Source organism: Alosa pseudoharengus, unplaced genomic scaffold, assembly GCF_046254945.1.
Source record: "Alosa pseudoharengus isolate Yale_2024_CS ecotype anadromous, Long Island Sound unplaced genomic scaffold, YU_APseudo_1.1 YU_APseudo_1.1_scf_11, whole genome shotgun sequence".
NCBI lineage: Eukaryota > Metazoa > Chordata > Actinopteri > Clupeiformes > Clupeidae > Alosa > Alosa pseudoharengus.
Genome location: NW_027468576.1, coordinates 18658962 through 18681461, shown reverse-complemented (window position 1 = coordinate 18681461; position 22500 = coordinate 18658962). Strand labels below are relative to the sequence as shown.

Genomic DNA, 22500 nt, shown 5'->3' with positions numbered 1-22500 from the left:
GTCTGTGTATGTGTGTGCATTCTTGTCACATACTTCAGCACACACACTCATGCACACACACAGCAGAGCTATGAAGGTTTAAACAAGCTGTGCTTAAATAGAATATGCTGCAGAGCAGACACATAATTAACATTCCACACGTGAGTTCCCAGGTTTTGACACTGTTACTGTGGAGCTGAAGGAAGGCCAGCAGAAGAGGAAGGCAATGGAGGAGTCATCCACCTTCTCTGTGACACCATGGGCTAACGCAGCACCGAACATCAAGGTGGGGGTGAGTGGAATGTGTGTGTGTGTGTGTGTGTGTGTGTGTGTGTGTGTCTGTGGGGGTGGGGGGTGGGAGGGGGGTGGTTGGGGTGTTATCGGAGCTCTCCTGAAACCGTTAAAGTCATGGCGGTGTTTGATTGCTCCTGCGGTGGCGATCCGAGCTGTTCATTTAAGATGATGGGCGTCGCTGAGGCCTGCTCCAGCACTCATTCCATCCTCATCCCCCACCGGGGGCCAACGGTGGACAGACAATAATGGGGGGTCTGGGTGGACGAAGCGTGTGTGTGTGTGTGTGTGTGTGTGTGTGTGGGGGGGGGGGGGGGTGGACCAGGAGGGCAGGTGGAAAGGGGTCTGTGGCCGGCCAAGGGGAGCCTGGGGAGCTCTAAAAGCCGGGTGCGCTGGTAGCAAGGTAAAAAGACAGCTGAGTGTCATTGTTAATGCGAACACACACCAGCACAATGGCAAAATCAATGGGGCTTTATGGAGCATCAATCTTAGCCCGCACAAGACCCACCGGCCTCCTCACTTTGACTGTTTCTGGGGGGCTCAGGACCGGCCTGGACAACACAAGCCAGTGAGCGAGAGGAGAGAGAGTGAGAGTGAGAGAGAGAGAGAGAGAGAGAGAGAGAGAGAGAGAGAGAGAGAGATAGTGATCTTTTTTAGGCCTTTTTATGTCCGTCTCTGGGGATGGTGAGTAGAGAGGGTGAGGATGTGTGTGTGTGTGTGTGTGTGTGTGTGTGTGTGTGTGTGTGTGTGTGGTGTCAGTCCTTTGAAGATTGCATTGTTTGACAGTGGGCCAAGTTGAGAGCAATCCTAATGCTTGTGAATGCAGAGGGCTGCCAGGTGAGCTGCGCAGCAGAAGTGGGACAGCAGCTGTGCTGGGCAGGGCTGGACTTGACACTCCTCTCTCTCTCTCTCTCCCTCCCTCTCTCTCCCTCCCTCTCTCTCTCTCACTACTGGTGTGACGCTTGGGCCAAACAAACCCTCCCTCAAGTGGGCTTTAGTGTGTTTCCAGTGCACACGCATGGACGCACACATACACACTCTCTCTCTCACACACACACACACACACACATACACACACAGTCACACTGACATGCTGAGAGGCTCTCTCTTTTTCTCTCAAACACTCAGACACACACAGATACACACACACACACCCGTTCACGCTCACAAAGAAGCCCCCGAGAAGAATATGCGAAAGGACGCAGTCACTTCCTATAAGCCCATGCATGCAAACACATCCCAGGTGCACAAGGGACCGGCAAAGAGCCACAAAAGCTCCTCTCAGGGCCAGATTGAAGAGGAGCTCTTGGCATAGGCCGCCCACTCATCAACCACGTCCACCCCTCCTCCTCTCTCCATCCATCTACTTGTGCACTGCTTCGGATGACACACACCTACGTTTGACCAAACATGGCATTTGGGGATTAAGGGTAGTGTGTATGTGTGTGTGTGTTTCTGTGTGTGTGTGTGTGTGTGTGTGTGTGTGTGTGTGTGTGTGTGTGTGTGTGTCTGTCTCTCTCTCTCTCTGTGTGTGTGTGTGTGTGTGTGTGTGTGTGTGTGTGTGTGTGTGTGTGTGAGTGTGGAGTGTGTGTGTGTGTAGGATGGTGTCAGGGGCCTGAGGCTCCTGTCCCAATCTCCTGGCTAATTAGTTTTTAATTTACAGTGCTGGAGCAATGTGCTTGGCAGTGGGAGCAAGGTGAGACAGGCAGCAGAAGCCACTTCCTCTACACTCAGGAACGCCGCATCCTCTTAATTAAAATGAATACGAGTAGCATCCATCACACACACACACACACACACACACACACACACACACACACACACACACACACACACACACACACACACACACATATCTATACACATACTGGGCATGAGCCAGAGGTAGAAAGGGGGTTAGGGAGAGATAAAGAGTGAGAGAGGGAGTAACAAGGAAGGGATATAGAAAAAATACAAAGTGAGAGAGCAGCAGAGAGAGGTGTGTGTCTGTGGGGTGGGGGGGGGGGCAGAGATGGCAGGATAAGAGAAAGATAAAAAGGAGTGACGAAGAGCAGACAACTACCTCCACGGCTCTCGCTGTCTGCCGGCTTCACCTGGATGGGACGAGTCATCTGGGGAAGACAAGAAAGAGGGAGAGAGAGAGAGAGAGAGAAAGGTTAGTATTGGTGTGCCAGTCACACACACACTCACACACAAACTTATATACACACACAACTGTCGCCACCTCGGTGATGGAACAAGCTTGAAGTGTCAGACACCTCGCCCACGCAAACAGCTGGCAAGCAGATGCTGATCAAGCCCGCCACACGAAAAGATCACCACGAGAGAGACGAAGTCGTGCAGCCACACACAGAGCAAAACAAACACATATGAACACATAACCAAACAACAGGAATACTCTCTGCTTTTTACAGTCCAGGAAATCGAGACTTTTTTTAATACTTGTTTTGTTTACTTGTTTTTCTTTCTCTATTTTTTATTTTTTTTAGACTTTCTGTATTTGATTCTTTCCTGTTTATGTTTGTGTATTTTAGAAAGTGGCAGGTTCAGGGGTGCACAGGAGAAATGCCGGCGCAATAAAAGTGGAGGGAGCCGCAGGGGGAGAGGGATCAATGCAGCCCTATTGATCCCTGGCCCTCTCGGCCGCGCACACAGTCTGCTGGGGAAGGATTCTGTGGTTTGGAGGCTCACAGTAATCCACTAGAACCTGATAAGAATGGCATTTGTTGGATTAGATGCTTCTGTCATCGCTGTCTTTGTGGCGTGTGTTTTGCAAAGCTCCCCCTCTCTCTCTCTCTTTTTCTCTCTCTCTATCTCTCTAGCTCCTTCTGTTTATATATTTTTTTCCATTACCCTTGTTAGGGTTGAACAGTTTTGCTCGTTTTTGAATTCTTTAAAAAAAAAAAAAAAAACTTTACCAAAAATTCCCGACGCACAACCCCCCCCCCCTCGCTTCATTCTCACTGTAGGCCTACTGAGGTGATAAGTAAGGGTGACTTTGGAAAGAGGTCAAACGGGTTTGCAAAGATAAATTCTGGGCAAAAACTATCAGGATATCAGTAGGATTTCAATCCACTCTCGAAAATGAATAAACGGCTTTTGGCGGCCCTGTTTGTTGAGTTGTGGGTGGAGGGACCAAAAACATGTGCAAAAAATAAAAAGTAAAACATCCCCCTTCTGGACCTTGCTTTTAAAGACTGGTCTTTTTTGTTTTCTCAATAAAACAACAACAAAAACAAAAAAACACAACGAGTCCCCCCAGTGTCACAGCAGCCCAAGCACTTGAATGATATATATTAGGCTTGATCGGATGCAGTTTGTGTAGAAAGATCACCAAGACATGCAAAGCAATCATGTCTCCTTCCTTCCTGCTACTCTGAGCCATCTGCAACTAAGAATTAAGCACCATTTTACTGCCAACAAAGCATGGCTTTAGAACGCACAGCCAAGCCAAAGCATCTGAAAAATGTTCAAGAGATTCAGGATCAACATTTTTTGGTCCCCGTCTTTTTTTTCTTCTTCCCTCCACAATGTCAACATATTTTTTTTTACTGTCCAATTCTGGAGCGGAGCTTAAAAAGGTCAGATTTAAAGACAGGGCAGTGCCATAAAAGCATGACTTGTTCAAGGAGAAACACCATAATGGGATTTTAAAACGTCTTAATAACATGCTGATATATGGGGGGAACGCCAGGGCCAGATTCATTAAGTGCTAAACGTATCCATTTTCACCTTGAGGAATGGAGCAACCTTCCTCTCAGGAATTATTCCATAAATTTGTCCATCGTAAATAATAACTATCCCAGCAGTTCGTCTTTGCGAGGGGAAAAAAGGCAAGATGTTATGCTTTTGAAGGTCGAGGTTCAGACCCATGTTTTCACCATGCTTTCCAGAGCCTATGGTTTCTCAAGAAGCGAGGGTAGCAGCTACTTCGTGACAAAGCAAATTCTAGAGCCTTCCATCATTTCGATGTTTTGTTTTGTTTTTTACACGGTCCTAGTGTTTCACAGTATAACTCAACAAGCCCAGGTCTTTCAGAGGAGAATGATCCATAGCCTTCTGAGAAATATTCTACTCAAACAAACCATTTTGCCTCAAATATTTATGGGACTGTCAAACTGTATTCACGTCAGGAAGAGCAAGAGGCGGCAAGAGTCTGAAATTTGTTGCGTCGCACATGCAATGCCACTGACACTGAGAAATGGAAATGTGGCGACCCTTATGCCATCAGTGTCATTTCGAGGAATATTTACAGGGTTTCCACCTCCTGAGCTAACTCTACACACCTTAATACCACAAAGATGCAAACACATCTTCATGGTGTTTGTTATTGCCGGGTTTATATACCGTATAGCACATGTGTGAAAATACATCTCACATTAAACAAGTAACCAGTCAGCTGAGAAGGTATGGCCAGTGTAATGGACCAGTCATTTTCCTGAAAGTAAAGCATTTTCTCTACAGGTCTGGGTCTGTTTATTAGGCTAAATTGCTTCCTGTTTTTGGGAGATATAACCACTGTGCAAATGCACACATGAAGTGTAGTCACGAGCACATCCACACACCTACAAACACATAAACACACAGACACACACACACACACACACACACACACACACACACACACAAACACACATGCACACCCACATGCTCACTGAATAAACAAAGAATACAATTAATGAACTCATGCCGTTGTCAGGGAAACCATTCATTTTGCCGTGCTCCTTGGAGAGTTTTCTAGGGTGTTCTTTTTTTCTCTCTTTTTTTCCCTTTCGCTTCTGCTTCCCTTTGTGAGTCACTGTTCAAAACCTTCCTCGCACATATGATAAAAAGGTAGCTAGAGAAAAGGAAGGCTTTTTATTCTGCATTCGGTTACAAAATAACAAAACACAGTTTAATTGCGAAGCTGTCTGAGCATTCAGTGTTCATTTTAAAAAAAGCTATTTTAAATTTAGTCATAGTTGAAGTCTATTAGATGAAAATACAAATGATTTTAGTGGCATTTAGTGAATTAAAACACTCTTTCAATTTAGTCTGTTTTTAGTTTTGTTTAGTCTGTATGGATAACTGGAGGAGAGAAAGAGTGAGAGGAAAGAATGGAGAAAGAGAGAGCATGTGAGAGGGAGACAGAGAAGGAGAGAGCACAGTAGAAGAAAGGAAAAAGAGAATGAAAGAGCGAGAAGGAGAGCATGAGCGATGGAGGGAGATAGAGAGAGAGAGAGAGAGAAAGAGAGAGAACATAAGAGATGGAGCAAGAGAGAAAGAAAGAGAGGGAGAGAAAAAGAGCATGAGAGAGGAGAAAGTACATGAAAGAGAAAGAGAGCATGAGAAAAGGAGAGAGAGAGAGAGAGAGAGAGAGAGAGAGAGAGAGAGAGAGAGAGAAGGAGAGCTGCCTAGCTGCCTGCAGCTGCCAGATAAGATTGCCTTGGCGCTGAGTGGCATGTCCACAGCCCCGACTCCACCCTAATGTTTCTCACCGACAGCAGGCTGACGGTGTCAGGCAGGAGAAAATGCATACATATACATTTTTAACACGCGCGCGCTGACAGTCACAGCGCACCCCAAGACACCGCCACACTCTCATCTCTTATTTGCTTACAGTGTAATAATTAATATGCCTGTCTCTGAATAGCAACACGCTATAGCTGAATCATCTCACAGATATATCACGCTGGCTTGCCGAGCCTTTGAATGTAAATCACAGTTTTTCCATCTAGCACGGATGCTTTTTGAATGCAATGCATAACTCCCCCCGACACACACACACACACACACACACACACACACACCTCATCCCTATCCTCAGCTTATTTTCTGGGAGGATCTTTTTTTTCCTCCCTGGCTGTGTACGTCTCATTGTGTTTAAATGCCGGCAGATCTTGATAATCTCATTGTTTACGTTCAGAGTGTCTCCCACACCTGGGCTATTTGAATGGTTGTAAACAGCTTAGGAGGGAGAGAATGCATGACATCAATTTTCAAAAAAAAGTAGGGGCACCAGCAGCTCCTCGCTCTCGCTCTTGCTCTCTCTCTCTCTCTCTCTCTCCCGCTCTCTCTCTCTCTCTCTCTCTCTCTCCCGCTCTCTCTCTCTCTCTCCCCCCACCCCGTCATGAGGTTTGATTATGCACCGATGGGCCCCGGTGGATGGGAGGCGCGGAGCGAGGAGAGGCGAACGGCGACGATGCGCATTACGCCGCGGCTGACACTGCGGCTGCTGTGAACGGTGAGAGGGGGCGCCGCTGTAAGACAAAGGCAGGCTTCCGCCAATAAATAACAGCCAATCTCTCCCGCAACGCAGAGAAGCGGCCCCAAATATAAACATTTATAATATCAGCAGGAGAGGAGCATGTGGGATTTATTTTTTAATAACAATAAAAAAAGCACTTCCCATAAAGTAAACATCGTGTGTTTGAGTTGAGGCTTTTTAAGCAACATCAGACAAATTCCCGATGGCTTTTCTAATCCCCTGTCACCTGGATACACAGCCTCAACACTCTCCTTTGCTATGGTTACATTAATGTATTGACGATGCCTCAGGTTAGATCCAGCAGTGTGTGCAGTGTGTAGCTGTATCTCAGTGCAGGCCGACCCCAGCATGACCTCTACACTCTTCATAGTGTCACTGCATTGTCTCAGCTGCTGGAAATGTTGACATTTAGGCGCCTTCATCATCACTGGCTGTAACCCAATGACAATTGGCACATATACACTATATTTTCCATTATTGTAAAATTCCCCCGCCCCCATCATATGATAACAAAGCTGTGTGCTCAGTGTGAATGCAAACAAAAAAAGAGCTGTGCAGTTCATGAGTTAAATGTGAAATAACAGACTATCCCCAGATCATTAATACACATTACCGGGCCATCAGAGCCCAATCTCCTCCTGGTCCTCCTAATAGGCAAATAAACACCTTTTGACTGGAGCATCCCAGCTGTGATAATTAATATTCCCAATTATTGATTTGAAAGTGTACAGAGCAGTGACAGCCCTGGGCCTGAGATCTGCCCGTAAATCTCTCTCCCTCCCCCTCTCTCTCTCTCTCTCTCTCTCTCTCTGCAGCAGAAGTCAGGACGATAGAGAGGGAGTGTGTGAGAGGAGAGGAGAAAAGAGAGAGATAGGAATGTAGTGATTAAGAGAAAGATAGGAGAGAGAAAAAGCAGCGGTGGACGGACGATGCATTTGTAAAGGAGAGAGCTGTGAGAGAGAAGGAGAGAGAAATAGAGAGAGAGCAAAGAAGAAGGGGAACGAGTGAGTAATGCATTTAGAGAGGAGAGAATGGGCAAGCCAGCAATTTGGCTGCTATTTCAAAAGGGAGTCATCTGTTTGCAGAATCCTCCAGCAGAACACAAACATGACACAAGACAGAGAATGTGAGAATGAGATGAGAGAATGAAGCGGCAGATAATACTAGTGAAGAGGAGAAGAAAATAAGAGGAGAGGGGGATGAGAGAGGGGGCGAAAGAAAAGGAAAGGGAGGAAAGAGAGAGAGAGAGAGAGAGAGAGAGAGAGAGAGAGAGCGAGAGAGACGAGATGGAGATGGCATGTGTGTTTGCAAGAGAAAGAGAGAGGGAGAGAGTGAGAGTGAGAAAGAGAGAAAAACAGAGAAAAAAGAGAGCGACAGCAGAGCTTCCAGCACCACTGTGGAAGCAATGATAAGGGTCGTCACTGCAGCAGCTTGTCAATTGCAGTCACCAAACCGAGGGACTTCTATCGCAGCCTCACCAACCACAAATAAACAAATAAATAAATAAATAAGAAAGCAAGTGAAAGTAAACAGAGGTTAGAAGGACCATAGGCACCAGAGGCATCTGACAAGACAACAGATGGAGAGGAACAGGAGACTGATTATCTGAAAAAAAGGTGCATTTCCTGTGCTATTCTGTTCACTAAGTTGGTTTTCGGTGGAATATGTTCTTTACCAGAGGGGAGTAGGCTGTGTGGAGGCTCTCTGGTGTCTTCCGTACCTGCTTTGAGCTTTGAGCTGTGCGGTGTGCTCTACTGCAATGCCAGTCATTATTCAAAACAGACGGCCAAACTAGGGCCAGCAACTGGAAGCTGTCCCTGCAACATTATTCACTCTTGTTTACTCACTCTTCGCATATTCACATTAATCAGCTATGACAAATGACAAGTCAGGTGGATTTCTTTTGTTCTTTTTTTCACCATTTTTATTTTTTTTTTAAATGGGGAAAATTCTTTGTGTGGGGGAAGTTGTCGGAGTTTCAGTTTTTTGAGTTAAATGTAAAATAAAAATAAACATTAAATAAACAAACATCTGAAGTCCTTGCTGTGTGCGCATCCTCACCACTCTATAGAATAGGACAAACTCTTCCTTCACGACTCTCGCCTCGTAAAAGTCACTCTGAACCGGACTGACTTTCCTCTGACTAAAAAAGAAGTCAAAGTCATGCCTTGGACATAACACATGGAAGGTTCTGGAAAAAGAAAAAAAGAAACTCTGGCACCCCCCCCCCCCGTCAGCCAACATCGTCTGTCTGTGAACCGTGTGCGTGCGAGAGGAGTGATAAAGAGAGAGGGAGAGATTCCGACTCCCCACAAACCCTGACTTCAGAGCCTGGTGCCGTTATCAAGAGAAGGGCATCACTCCCCGATATCTCTCGGCCCCCGACGCCTTTCAACTCCAAAGAGCTGTTGACATGACACACCAGAGCAACACACACAGCCACGCCCGCCGCTCCACGCCGACAAGTTACGCCGGAACTGCCGTTCAATTTGTTTTGATCTCACCCACCAACTTCACACCCCCCACCCCCACCCCCACCCCAACCCCCACCCCCACCCCCACCTAGCCATCCAACCACCAACCAACCCCACCTCCCTCTTTGCTCACCTATCTAATGAAGGTTATCTTCAAAGCACACAAGGGCTCGTCCGCTCTCTCTGTTTGAAATGAGGTCTTTTAAATACTCATGAATTTTACCCCGTGCTTGCCAGCTGATAGCAAAGCACTGTGGTGTGTGGTCAAGAAGGGCATCATCAAAGGAGTCTCCTCTCACTTGTCCATCTATATTCTTCACTACACAAAGTATTTTACAGTAGTTGTCTAGTTAGTTAGGTCTTAGGGCTTCACAGCCAGAGTAGAGAAAAAATATATTTGAGAATATATATGTAAGTGTATGTATGTGTGTGTGTGTGTGTGTGTGTGTGTGTGTGTGTGTGTGTGTGTGTGTATGAGTATGTGGGGAAAGTGGGATTTCTCTACACTTAACCTCTACCATGAAGCTCCAAGTGAAACTTGCCATAAAGTCGACAGTGTATCTTGGCAGTGCGATAAAGCCCTTCTATATTACTTGCTATACAGTACACAGTAAACTAGTTCTGTGGTGACAGCTGTTGTTTTCAAAGCCATTGAGACAAAGCCGAGAAAATAAATAACTGTATCTAGTGTGTATATGTGTTTATGTGAGCTCATGTATAGTTTGCATAATGTATGTGTGTGTGTGTGTGTGTGTGTGTGTGTGTGTGTGTGTGTGTGTGAGGGTGGTATTTCTACATTTATCCTGTACCAGGGACCTCCAGTCCAAGCTGGCCGTAAAACGCGGGGCTCCTAAATGGCCGATAATATGGGAGCGGGCAGCATATAGCTGTATACTGAACTGTGGTGGCTGTGGTGACCTCCGTGGGTGAAGCTTGGCGGATGCTCCCTGTGCTGTCACTGCAAGTGCTGGATTGTGACAGATTACAGGGCAGCGCTTCGGCCAATCGGCAGCCGGGAAACGTTTCCTGGCCAGTGACCCATAATTCCTGACGTACCTATGCAGAGTTGACGTTTCTTTAATGGGTTACAGACCTCCAGCGGGCCTCCACCTCAAGAGCCCCATGATAGCCTATTAGCAATTCACCGGCGCTTGCACTTTTTTAGCCCCTCAACACACACGCGCACGCACACACACACACACACACACACACACACACACACACACAGACACACACACACAGACACACACACACACACACACACACACACACAGACACACAGACACACACTCACACACTCACACACACACAGACACACACACACAGACACACACACACACACACACACACACACACACACACACACAGACACACAGACACACACTCACACACACACACACACTGCCTCCTCCTCTTCATCGTGTTCCTGAGGGGATGACAACAGTGCAGAGCCCAGGAAGGAAAGGACCAGGGGGGCTGAGGGCTGAGGGGGCTGGGGTGTTTGGGGGCAGAGAGGGAGAGTGTGTGTGTGTGTGTGTGGGGGAAGAAGCACAGGCAGCCAAGCATGTTGTCTTGGTGGGGAGAGGGATCTAAACAAGTGTCAGTTTGAGACAGAGAGAGAGAAAGAGGGAGGAAGGAAAAGAGAGTGGGGGGGGGTGAGAGGGAATGAAGACAGAGGGAGGGAGAAAAAAGAGGGAGAGAAAAAGAGAAGGGGAGAAAGAACCGAGGATGACAAATAGAAGGACAGACAGAGAGACAGAAAAAAAGGGAGACAGTGAGGGACAAGAAGAGTGAGAGGAGGAAGCAAATGAGCGAGGGACAGAGAGAGAGAGAAGGAGAGAGGATAGAGAGAGGGAGAAGGAGAGAGGATAGAGAGAGAAAGAGAGAGAGAGGGGGAGAGAGAGCGACCTGAGGCTCCAAACCGTACATGGCCAGAACTGTCCATCCATCTGCCCTGAGGAAGCGTTCCCAGAATAATAATGTAGCGTGGCGCGGCTGTCAGAGCAGCATCCTCTCTCCCACATCAGCGGGTGGGGCTCAGGGACGGGGGCGGGGGTGTTCATGGAATAACTCCCAGAATGCCATGGGCTTGTGGCACAAGCACCACAGCTTCCCTTGCTTTAGTGCTCGCCACGCTCACCAAACGTCATTCATCACCAAAACAGTCTAATGCTAATTCATCTACGGGAAAACATCTGGCTGATCGCTATTCCACCATGCACGCACGCATACACACACACACACACACACACACACACACACACACACACACACACACACACACATATATGTACGCATGAGAGACCCTTCATAGGCGCCTGACAATCACTTCACTAACGGCACATAGATGATCTTCTCGCAATCAGCGCAGCACAGCGCACTGAGTCCTCGTCCTGTCCTGTCGCCAGAACAACCTTGCCTCGTCTGTTTTCCTCTTTTTTCATCTTTCTTTTGTTTTTTTTGTTGTTTTACGAGCACGGCCGCCTGCCCGTCGGGCCCTATAGGGACGCAGCGAAAAGGACGCCAAAGCTCAGAGGAGCGGCGGCGTTGGGCGGCCGTTCTGCTGCGTCCATCTGCTCCTCCCGGCCGTCCTCGTCCACCTCGGCTCCGCTCCTCTTTCGGCATATCAATGCGGCTTCGCCGTCACGGCGACCCGTCACCTGCTGTCAACGCCGACAGAGCTACCGCTCTGCCTCCAACAATAACCCTGTTTATGATTCCTTTCAACGCCGGGGGACAGTTCACCACCCACACAAACACACACACTCACACACACACACACACGCGCACACACGCACACCCCCTACCCGCTCCAAAGCTGGGCACCACCACTAATCTCTTCAAACAACTCAGGAGCCTTTTCATACCCTGTTTGTGTTTGGAGTCCCTACCGCCCCTGCCCATATGCACATAAACCTCTAAATAAAAGTAAAAAATAAAATAAAATGAAATGAAAAACAAATAAATTCCCATGGTGGGCGTACCGAGATATATATAAAAAAAGACCAAGAGAGAAAGACAGAGTAAAAGAAAGAGAGATTGATAAAAGAGAGAGAGAGAGAGAGAGAGAGAGAGAGAGAGGAAGATAGGTAGGTAGGTTCAACCTTGAACTGACACGGACCTGGAGCTGCAGTGTGAGCACACGGTCTGACCCCACAGCATTTCCCCATCCACACACAACAACTCTGACTAAGTGAGAACAAGGCGCACTGAGGCAGAAAACACGCTGGAAGTGTCTGCCCAGCTCCCATTTGGTTCTCTCCGAAGGTTTTTGATGGCTGTTTTTTGTTTTTCAGGGAGAGAGGGAGGGGAGCGGCTGTCATAGTGTGAGTGAGTGCTTGTGTGTGTGTGTGTGTGTGTGTGTGTATGTGTGTGTGTGTGTGTGTGTGTGTCTGTGTGTGTCTGTGTGTGCGCGTATGTGTGTGTGTGTGCATGTGTGTGTGTTTCTGTCTGACAGTATGCTTGTTTGTTTGAGCAAGTGTGTGCTTATGTGCTTGTGTTTGTGGGCATGGGTGCATGTGGGCATATTTGTGTGTGTGCTTGTGTTTGTGGGCATGGGTGCATGTGGGCATATTTGTGTGTGTGCTTGTGTTTGTGGGCATGGGTGCATGTGGGCATATTTGTGTGTGTGCTTGTGTTTGTGGGCATGGGTGCATGTGGGCATATTTGTGTGTGTGCTTGTGTTTGTGGGCATGGGTGCATGTGGGCATATTTGTGTGTGTGCTTGTGTTTGCATACTGTATGTGTGCGGGTTAGGGTGTGGAATAGTTTGCAACAGTGTGTGTGTGCATGTGTGTGTGTGTGTGCGTGCGTGCGTGTGTTTGTGTGCATGCATGAGGACATATGTGTGTGTGTATGTGTGTGTGTGTGTGTGTGTGTGTGTGTGTGTGTGTGTGTGTGTGTGTGTGTGTGTGTGTGTGTGTGTGTGTGTGTGTGTGTTGTCACGTGGCTGTGGAGAAGCTGAATCACTATGGCCTGTGCTCCGGATCTGCTCTCTGCTCAGGAGCTCAAGGTAGCTCCACAGGGCTCAGGGGGTGGCCTTTTTTTTGGAAAGAAGATTCTGGAAAGATGCTAAATCTAGGCATTCTGTCACTACACATTCCAGCTTCACCGTCCTGCTAAAATCATGAAAAGCCCATGTCTTAAAGAGAATATACAGTATCTCATTCACATATCTGAGTATTTCTACAGTCATGGTATGGTAGCAAGGAATCACACTAGCAAACAAATTACAAAGCAAAAAACACAACATTTAAAATATTAATAATAAATATTCTTTGTGCAAATGTGCTATGCTATTTTAAAAACAAATTGGTCCTTGATATGTTTTTTATAAGGGGAAAAACATGGAGTAAAATCCCTTCCTACTGTGCCTGAGCTGCTGGAGAATGTTTTAACTCATCGGCAGGACTTCCCACTGTCTTAAAATGTTCATTAGCGTAATCTCATTATGGCGAGAGCACTGAGCTGATAAAAGTCAGTTTGGACGGGCGGCCGAGCTAGATTAGAACTCAGATTAAAATGATCGGGATACACAAGTACCCGACTTTGAAGTATCTAGATTGGAATGAGAAGATTTCTGATTTATTTTTTTGGTAGATTATCTCATGGCCCCCTATGCTGTGCCAGTATATCAGATGAGATTATTTCCATCCTAAATAACACAGGATCATGACATTTTAAACGGTGAAATGAAACATTAGTAGTTCATACTGAACATTTTCTGATTTACGTTTCACAGAATTTGCTCCAGCTGAAAACTAGCACTTCCTTTTTTGAAAGCATTAAATTCTACCATCTCGATGAAAAGGCTGAAAAGGTCACCTAGGCTACTGAATGTTTTTTTTTTCCTTCCACAGGGGTTTCCACTGGGGACGTGCCTGTTGAAACAGCATTATAAAACTCCTCCTGTGGTCAGAAAGAGCTCGAGACCTCGGCTACAGCCCACTCGCTTTATTTGCCTTGCTAACCTGGTATCTCAAACCACAAAGACAGAGTATTTTTTAACTTCTTCATGATTATTTCAAAACATATAGATATCAGAAGGAGCTGGGCAGCTGTTTAGGAGGCTCTTCAAAAACATCCGTGTGCCATAAGCTCCTATTCCCTGGTATATCTGTAGCTCACAGTTGCTTCAGTAGTAACTAAGGGTAAAGAATGCATAAAAATGTCCCCCATTAAGTCAGTTTCTTTGGATAAAAGTGTCAAATAAATGACTAAAACGCTCCTTCGCGATAACACATGGCTTGCCAGAGCGGCCTGTATTTCTTAGTGTCTATCACACACGTGTCTTTTGATCCATTTAACGTGTTGCATAAGCTCGGCAGCCGAGCCGCATCGAGCGGAGCCAAGCGATGCTCCAACATCCCTTCAAACGGAGCCGGCCCTGCCTCAGAACTCAGAAGCCAGGACCGAGCGTCTCTTCCTCTCCCTACGCAGCGCAGATGACACGTCCCCACTCTAGTCAGGGATGAGCAAAACTCTCCTTTAATCTGTCTGATCCCCCTGAGCCCTGTGGTGAGCTGGGAGACCGTCGACATGGACAGGTGTGTGTGTGTGTGTGTGTGGAGGAGAGAGGGAGAAATGAGAGGGGGGAGAGAGGGAGGGAGAGAGAGAGAGAGAGAGAGAAAGGAGGGAGGAGAGAAGGAGAGAGGGAGGGAGGGGGAGAGAGGGAGAAAGGTGAGAGAGAGAGTAGGAGAGAGGGCGAGGGGAGAGAGGGAGAAAGTAGAGGGAGAAAGAAGAGAGGGAGGGAGGGAGAGGGAGGTAGGGAGAAAGGAGAAAGGGAGAGAGGGGGCAGAGAGAGAGAGACAGATGACAGACTGTCTGAAAGAAATGAGATGGAAAGACAGACTGAATATGGAGGAAAAAAAGAGGAGATGGGATGGTAGACATGCCCCATAAAGTGACAGACAGAGGGAGAAAGAGACGGATGGAGAGAAGAGGAAAGAGAGACAAAAAACGACAGAGAAAGATAAAGACAAAGATAAAGGGAGAGAGATAGAAGGAGAGAGAGAGAGGAGATAGATAGAGAGAGAGAGAGAGAGAGAGAGAGAGAGAGAAAGAGGGAGTGTTGTGTAGCAGGCTACCACTGACATTCAGTAGAAAGTGTCAACATGCATCAGGGCTCGGTGTGCAGGGTGAGAGTGACGTGCTCCATGCCACAGTCATTTAGGAGCCCCGCCTTTGGCTTCACACTTAGCACCAGCCTCCTCCGCTCTTTGCTCACACTCTCCATCTCTCCCCCTCACTCTCCATCTCTCATCCCCTCTTTTTACCTCTCCTCACCCTCTCTCCCCCCTCAGTCTCTATGTGTCCCCCACTCCATTTTCCCCTCTTTCTCCCACTCCATCTCGTCCCTTCTTCCTATCCATCTCTCCCGCTACATTTAAATCACTCTCTCCATGCCCCCCTTGCCCCTATAGTATATCTCCCTCTCCCGCTCTCTCTCTCTTTGTCTCTTACCCTCCATCTCCTTCTCTCAATATACCTCCAACTACATCCAACCCCCCTCTCTCTACCTCCATCTCTCCCTCCATCTCTCCCTCTTTCTGCCGGGCTGCCTGACAGGCGTTGACCTCCCCTGCTCGCCATACCTCCTGCCACTGGGCGACATTTGTATGCATGCATTTATTCATGAGTGGGTATTAAATTTAAAGATGTGTTTAACAGTCAACATTGATATACGGGGAGGAGAAAGGGAAAGCAGCAAGAGAGAGAGAGAAAAAGAGAGAAAGAGAGAGAGAGAGAGAGGGAGAGAGGGGGGTGGGAGAGAGGGGGAAAGTGAGAGGGAGAGAGAGGGGGAAAGTACATTCTCCTTTCTGCACTCTTCCTGAACTCTCATGTCGGAGCACTCAAAAGCCTGGGCTTTTTGCTTTGTTTTATAATTTATTCATTTTAATAAAGCTCGTATGGATTTCTCCAAGAGCACAAGTAGTAAATCTGGTTGCCTCTGGGTTTGGGAAATGAACCCTTCACCTTGACCCAGCAGCTGTAACTCCTGCACTAATTCCAATGGACCACATCCTTCCCCATTACCTCTTCAAAAACAGAGAAAGAAATGTCTAGTCTCATCCATCCTTTTCCCACATAGGAACACTGACAGATCTGCAAATACCAATTCCATTTCTTACCAATCTAGAACACCCACCCCAGCACCCTGTTCCAGATACATGCACTGCATTATGGTCTACAGATATGTCTGAGATGAGTTTTTTCTCTCTCTCTCTCTCTCTCTCTCTCTCTTTTACTATATCTGAAAGCACTCAAGATGGGCTCCAGGCTTTGCGGATGATGGAGAGAGACTGAGGAAGGGAGCGAGAGGGAGGACGAGAAAGGTGTTTCAGAGCAAAGCAGGGAGAGAAAAAGAGGCCACACACAAAAAAGGGATTTAGCCTCATAGTTCATCTTCATCTGTGCCCTGTCCCAGAACCCAGTTCATGAAATAAGTCCTGCTGAAAATCAATGTGGGCCCAAAGCCTTGTAAAGGTCACCCATTCTGCCCAGGTGGCCTTTCGTGGGCTACTAAGCCCCACGCTTGTAGCGCCAGGCGCTGCTAAGTAGAATTAATGGGGGGATCGATTATTCTGCGCACAACTTAAATTGAACTAAGCAGAGAATCATTTTAAGGCAGGAGCTGTACCATGACACGAAATGAGATACGTTTGCACACGTTCGCACACACACACACACACACACACATTCACACACGCACACATATATACACAGGCAGCCGAGACCAGACCTCATTTAGAAACCACCAAGCAAAGAGCTGAAAAAGATATTTAAATACGGAGCAAGTGTATGGCTCTGCTCTTGCTTAGCAAAAGAAAAAAATCCCCCCCCCCCCCCCCCCACACACACACACACACACACACACACACACACACACACACACACACACACACACACACACACACACACACACACACACACACACACACACGTACACTGTCCGAAGGCGATGCCACCATATAGCACAGGGCCGAGATTATTGCATGTGACTGAAGCCACCTGGGACCTGCAACAGTGATTCGATACACAGGACCACTTTTTCCACTCGTCTCTCTCTCTATCTCTCTCTTACTCTATCTCTCACGCTTTCTTTCTTCTCCTCCTCCTCCAACACATCATGTTCTTCTCCTCTCTCCACCCTCTTCCTCCACCTCTCCCTCCATCCCTCTCTCTCTTCATCCCTCTCTCCCTCGCTCCCTCCCTCCCTTCCTCCCCCGTTTCCATTTCTCTGCTGTTCTCCATGTCACCCGGGGCAGCTCATTTCTCCAGCATTTCTCCCTTGTTTAAAACCAAATCAATAAAGCACTGGGGGAGACGAATCCACGCGCTCCACGACCGCAGGGGAAGACGGCCAACATGCACCCACTCTCCAGCATCTGCCTGACATGGTTATGTGTGTGTGTGTGTGTCTGTGTGTGTGTGTGTGTGTATGTACTGTATATGTGTTTGTGTGCATACTGCACATGTGTGAATGTGTGGGTCTGTATGTATGTGTGAAAATGAATGAGCACTTGAGTGTGTGCATTTGTGAGTGTGAGTGTGAATGCATGTGTGTATTGGTGTGCATGTTTGAGGGGTGGGTGGGGTGAGGGTTGGGGGAGGGGGGGGGGGGGGTGGGTCATAGAGAGGGTGGGCGTCAGTTGAAGGCAGAAGGCATAACAAATTCTGCGCCAATGACAGGCGTGGTGAATCAGGGCACTCATTTATAATGTATACGGTGGGTCCATGCCAGAGATTTTCATACATATAAAATGGCACACCAGGAAGTGGCTTCTCCTGGCAGAAGTGAGGAAGTGCCCGTGGGGGCGATTTCGGCGCGCTCCTGTTCTGTTTGTACTTTCACACAGCTAATTCACACAGACCCCCGTGTTCTCCCCGCGCGCCTCCCCGTGTGAGAGTCGAAAAGGATTAAGTGCTCCATGACTATATGTAAACACATTTTTTAAGATTATTCAAATCGCGCTTCGATATGGCAGATCTCGCCTCGCTCTGCCGCCCCCCCCCACCTCTCTCTCTCTCTCTCTTGATGGGGACGGGATCCTTTAAGGCCAACCCCTCTTCTGTAGTGAAAGAGTTAAGGGACGTCAGAAGAGCGAAAATGCACAACACCGGGGGGAAACAATGCGCTCTGATAATATTTCACGAGGATTACGCAACCGGTTGTCACCTTTCCGCCCCGTCCTCCATGCTTATTTAAACAGCTTAGACAGAGACCGTGGGCTTGGCGTGGGGAGTGCAAAATGAAATAAATAAGCATGACAAGTGGCCACTTAACCGGCGACTCTCTCGTGGAAACTTGATGAGGAGGCCCTCCGCGTCTGGGCAAACTTCAGCAAATGCTAAGTGACACGCTTAAGTGGGTTCAGGTTGCATATCTGAGCTAATTCACTAAAAATACAAATGAGGACGTTGCCTGGGAAGACCTGACCACATTTGCCCATTCAGGGAGAGCTGGCAGGTGTGTGTGTGTGTGTGTGTGTGTGTGTGTGTGTGTGTGTGTGTGTGTGTTTGTGTTTGTGAGTGGGTGGTGTGTGTGTGTGTGTGTGTGGATGGGGGGGCGAGGGTAGTTGCCAGGTCAACGCCTGTTACTCTCAACACTGCTCATTGCCATCGACATTCAGTTATTGAACCAAGGGAATAAACAGCCTTGTGTGGACGGCATGGATTTCCCTCATCGAGAATCAATATCAAATAACCTCACTGTTCACTGGCAATTATGGCTGGGCTCCAACCGCACTGCCTCTTTATTTCCCAGCCCATTGTTAAATGTGACCTTCAGGTCCTGTCACCCTGTGTCCCAGGCAGGCCTGGAGTCAAGGGTCTTGGCTTTTGCCATGGGAAAGGGGCGGGGGGGGGTGGGGAGGGGGTTTGGGGTTTAGTCAGGGTGGGGTGGGGTGGATTCAAATAGAGCTACCGCTGCCAAAGGAAAAAGTGGGGGCAGCGGGGGGTTGGGGGGGGGGGGGGTGGCATCTCCCATGACAGATCAATTATGGCTCCACCACAAGGCATCGCTCCAGCATTTTGCCAAAGGTTGCTAATAGAATCCCAATGTCACAGATGACACCGGCCGACTCTGTTATCCGCAGGGGCTGACAAGCCCCCAGCTATCTGTCCCTGTCTTTTCAATCTGACTGAGTAGCCATCATCCAAGCAAAGAATATCACTTCTCCTCACTGAACCACTACACCACGGTGTCTGGTTAATTCTCACAATGGTAGACTTTTCACAGGGGTCCCTGTCTCTCTCTCTCCCTCCACTGACTCCCAGTTTGAGCTTGTATCATGTTCCCTCTACCTCTGAAGATTCAAAACCCACAGTCACTGAGAATTCACACACTCACTTACTCACACACACACACAGAAAGAAAGACAGACAGACAGACAGAGACAGAGAGAGAGAGAGAGGGAGAGAAAGAGAGAGAGAGAGGGAGAGCCAGTTAAATATGTGACCGATTGTTCTTCAAGCAGGCCCACTTTGGAGACCCCATCCATTTGTGCAATGAAGAAGAAGTGATAGCAATTTCAGCTGGTCATTACAGCAGCTCTCAAACGCTGAGCGATTTTTACTGAGGGATGATTCATGTGAGAGATTATTTCGAGTTCTTTTCACAGACCGTTGTTTTTTAAGCCGAGCAGAGAGCAAGAGTGAGAGAGAGAGAAACGAGTTAGAGAGAAAGAGAGAGAGAAAGAGGGAGGGAAAGACAGAGAGATAGAATGAAAAATGAGATGTGTTGAGATGGCGGTCATGAGACAGAAACAGACTTCAGAGAGATTTAAGAGATTCCGTTGAAGACGAGGCGGATTTAGACACTGCCTCGCTTCTTCCCTCTTTACACATATTTAAAACCCCTCTCTTTAGCCAGAAGCTAGCGCCGCAGAATTCAGCACGTGTAATACATTTTCCCTCTCTCCATGGTATTTATAGATATTTGATCTTTCTTGTCACCTCTGAAATGTGATGCATGTGTAAATGTTTTGTTTGAGCTATGGCACTGCCTTGTGTATGTGTGTGTGTATGGGTGTGCTTGTGTATAGAATCTCCACTCTCTCTCTCACTCACTAACCCCCCTCCTTTTTTCTCTTTCTCCTTCCCTTTCTCTCGCTCTCTCTCTCTCTGTATGTGAGAGAAATGGCATTTGCACACAGCATAGCACATCTGTCCCCCAAAGACCTCGGGGTGCTCAACAGGGGCTAGCGGTAATTAATTAAGAGGAAATAAAGACCTAGTCAGATAGCTGTTTCCATAGTGCTCCGCTCCGGCTTTCATTACCTCACCTAACTGCTAGCACCTTACGACCGCACAGTGGCCTGTATACTATACCCCACCTCTCTGTAAAGTGCTAAAACCTCCAGCAATGTGTAGGGCGTTTTTGTATACGCTTTCCCATAAAATGGACAAAATGCCACCATGTATAGGGTGCTTGTCTGTATATGCTTCCCTATAAATTGGTAAAAACCACTAGCACTGTGCAGAATGGTTCTGTATACACCTCCCCCTATCCTATAAAGAAGACAAAAAACCTCCATCCCAGAATTGTGTAGGGTTTTCTGTGGCGAATGCTAGGCGTATAGATGAAGGCAAGAGAGAGAGAGAGCAGAGATTATGGCAGGCAGGTTTTATCTCCCCAGCCATAAGCCGCACTCACCACACACACACACACACACACACATGCACACACACACACACAGACACACACACACACACACACACACGCCCCCAGAATCTCACTCTTGGAGTCACTGTGTGCATACCGTGGTTAGCGTATCCCACTACATGCGTATCCCATATACGCAGATCCCACTAGCTGCCTGCCACCACCACGCTTCATGAACAGTAATCCCCCCCAGCCTTATGCGAAAGACGACGCAATAATCTCGCCATCGCCTGCAAAGCGCAGCTCCATGTGTCACATATAGGGCCCTCCTCGAGACGGGCTTTAGCGGAACACATGAGCGTGGGAAGAACGATCTCGGGGCGAGAGAGAGAACGAAAGGCTGTTGCGCGCGTGCAGCAGGACTTCATTCCTCCCTTGCTGCCCAGTGATGTCCTGATCAGAGCGGTCTATCTCCTCACTTCCCTCCCGTCATCTGTGTCGTTCCATTTAGATGGCGTGTAACTGCCGTCTGATTGCCATGATGCTCAACACGCGCGTCAATCCGTGCTAATGAGGGCCCTGTTTCTATTTTATGTCAACGATGCTTTTTTCCCCCCCTTCCCCACCCTCATCACTGCGTGCATCTCCCTACCCAAAGACAAGCATCTTCCCTGTTTGGTTGTTTTTTAAAATAAACTAATGAGGGAGTTTGCTTGGCTGACCATGAGTGAGACAAGAAAAGGAAGAGCTGGCAACTGACAAAGTCGTTTTTTTTCCTTCTTCCTTTCTTTTTTACGAGCCAAATAAAGTGCTTCGTTCCAGAGAGAGATTCGACACTCTGGCTGGAACACCTTTAAAGGGAAGTGTCGGCCATCAGAGCATCAGGGATCTGTTTGTCTTTAAGAAGATCCTTGTGTGTGTGTGTGTGTGTGTGTGTCTTGGCATGTGGAGAGCATATAGCTATAGGCATGTTGTGTATGAGTGTGCGTGTGGGTGAGTGTTAATATACAGAGAGCACATGGCTCTTTGTAAGTGTGCTGTGTATGTGTGAGTGTGTATTACAGGTATGTGCTTGTGTGTGTGTGTGTGTGTGTGTGTGTGTGCGTGTGTGTGTGTGTGTGTGTGTGTGTGTTTGTGTGTAATTGTGTGTGGAGAGCACATAGCTTGTTTTTAAGCTTGTGTGTAGGAGGAGCAAGCAGTGGGAGGTGCTGGAAGTGGGACTGCGTGTGGCAGAGCCTGCTGCTGTGACTCCACACAGCTAGGATGGATAGAAAGGGAGAGAGAGAGAGAGAGAGAGAGAGAGAGAAAGAAAGGAGTTTTAACACTGTGCCATAAAATGAGAGTTGAGTATATTTGCACAGCTTTGGGTCCCTCTCTCTTTCTCTCTCTTTCTCTCCCTATCTTTTGCTCCCTTTCTCTGTCCTCCTCTCTCTGTATACACAAACACAGTCCGTATGTAGTTTTTTAATCCACTGGGTGGATGCTGCAGCGGTGACAGGCACAGGCACTGACAGGTCCTTTAAATTCACCATTGCCAATTAGAGTCACTCCTGGTGGTGGGAAAGAGAGATAGATAGAGAGGGAGAGAGAGAGATAGAGAGTGAGACAGTGAGAGAGAGTGAGACAAAGGAAGAGAGAGACAGAGAGAAAGAGGGGAATGGAGAGAGAGAGAGACAGAAGCAGAGAGAAAGAGGGATGGAGAGAGAGAGGAGGAGAGAATGCAGCGGCGGTGGCAAAGACTACCGAGCTGACAGGCCCAATGTTAAGATGGAAATGTGGTAATTTGGAGTAATTCGGCAACTCGCTGGCGCTTGCCTTGCCTGCCTGTCTGTCTGCCGGAATAAATGGGGTCAGCGGCGTGTGATCGGCAACTTTCATTTATATGTAAATGACCCCATTGCTGC

At 47.7% G+C, this 22500-nt stretch overlaps 1 protein-coding gene across 22 annotated transcripts in view; it reads right to left on the bottom strand.

Annotated features, from left to right (window-relative positions):
• celf5a (cugbp, Elav-like family member 5a) overlaps nt 1-22500 on the bottom strand; it is a 167558-nt gene that overhangs the window by 64979 nt on the left and 80079 nt on the right. For 13 of the 22 annotated variants that reach the window (XM_076277040.1, XM_076277050.1, XM_076276893.1 and 10 more), the window contains exon 3: nt 2333-2381. In XM_076277040.1, coding sequence (XP_076133155.1) covers nt 2333-2381 — 49 coding nt within the window. Of the gene's footprint in view, nt 1-2326; nt 2382-22500 lie in introns of all 22 variants that reach the window. The other 9 variants (XM_076276910.1, XM_076276976.1, XM_076276924.1 and 6 more) reach the window with 2 other exon arrangements.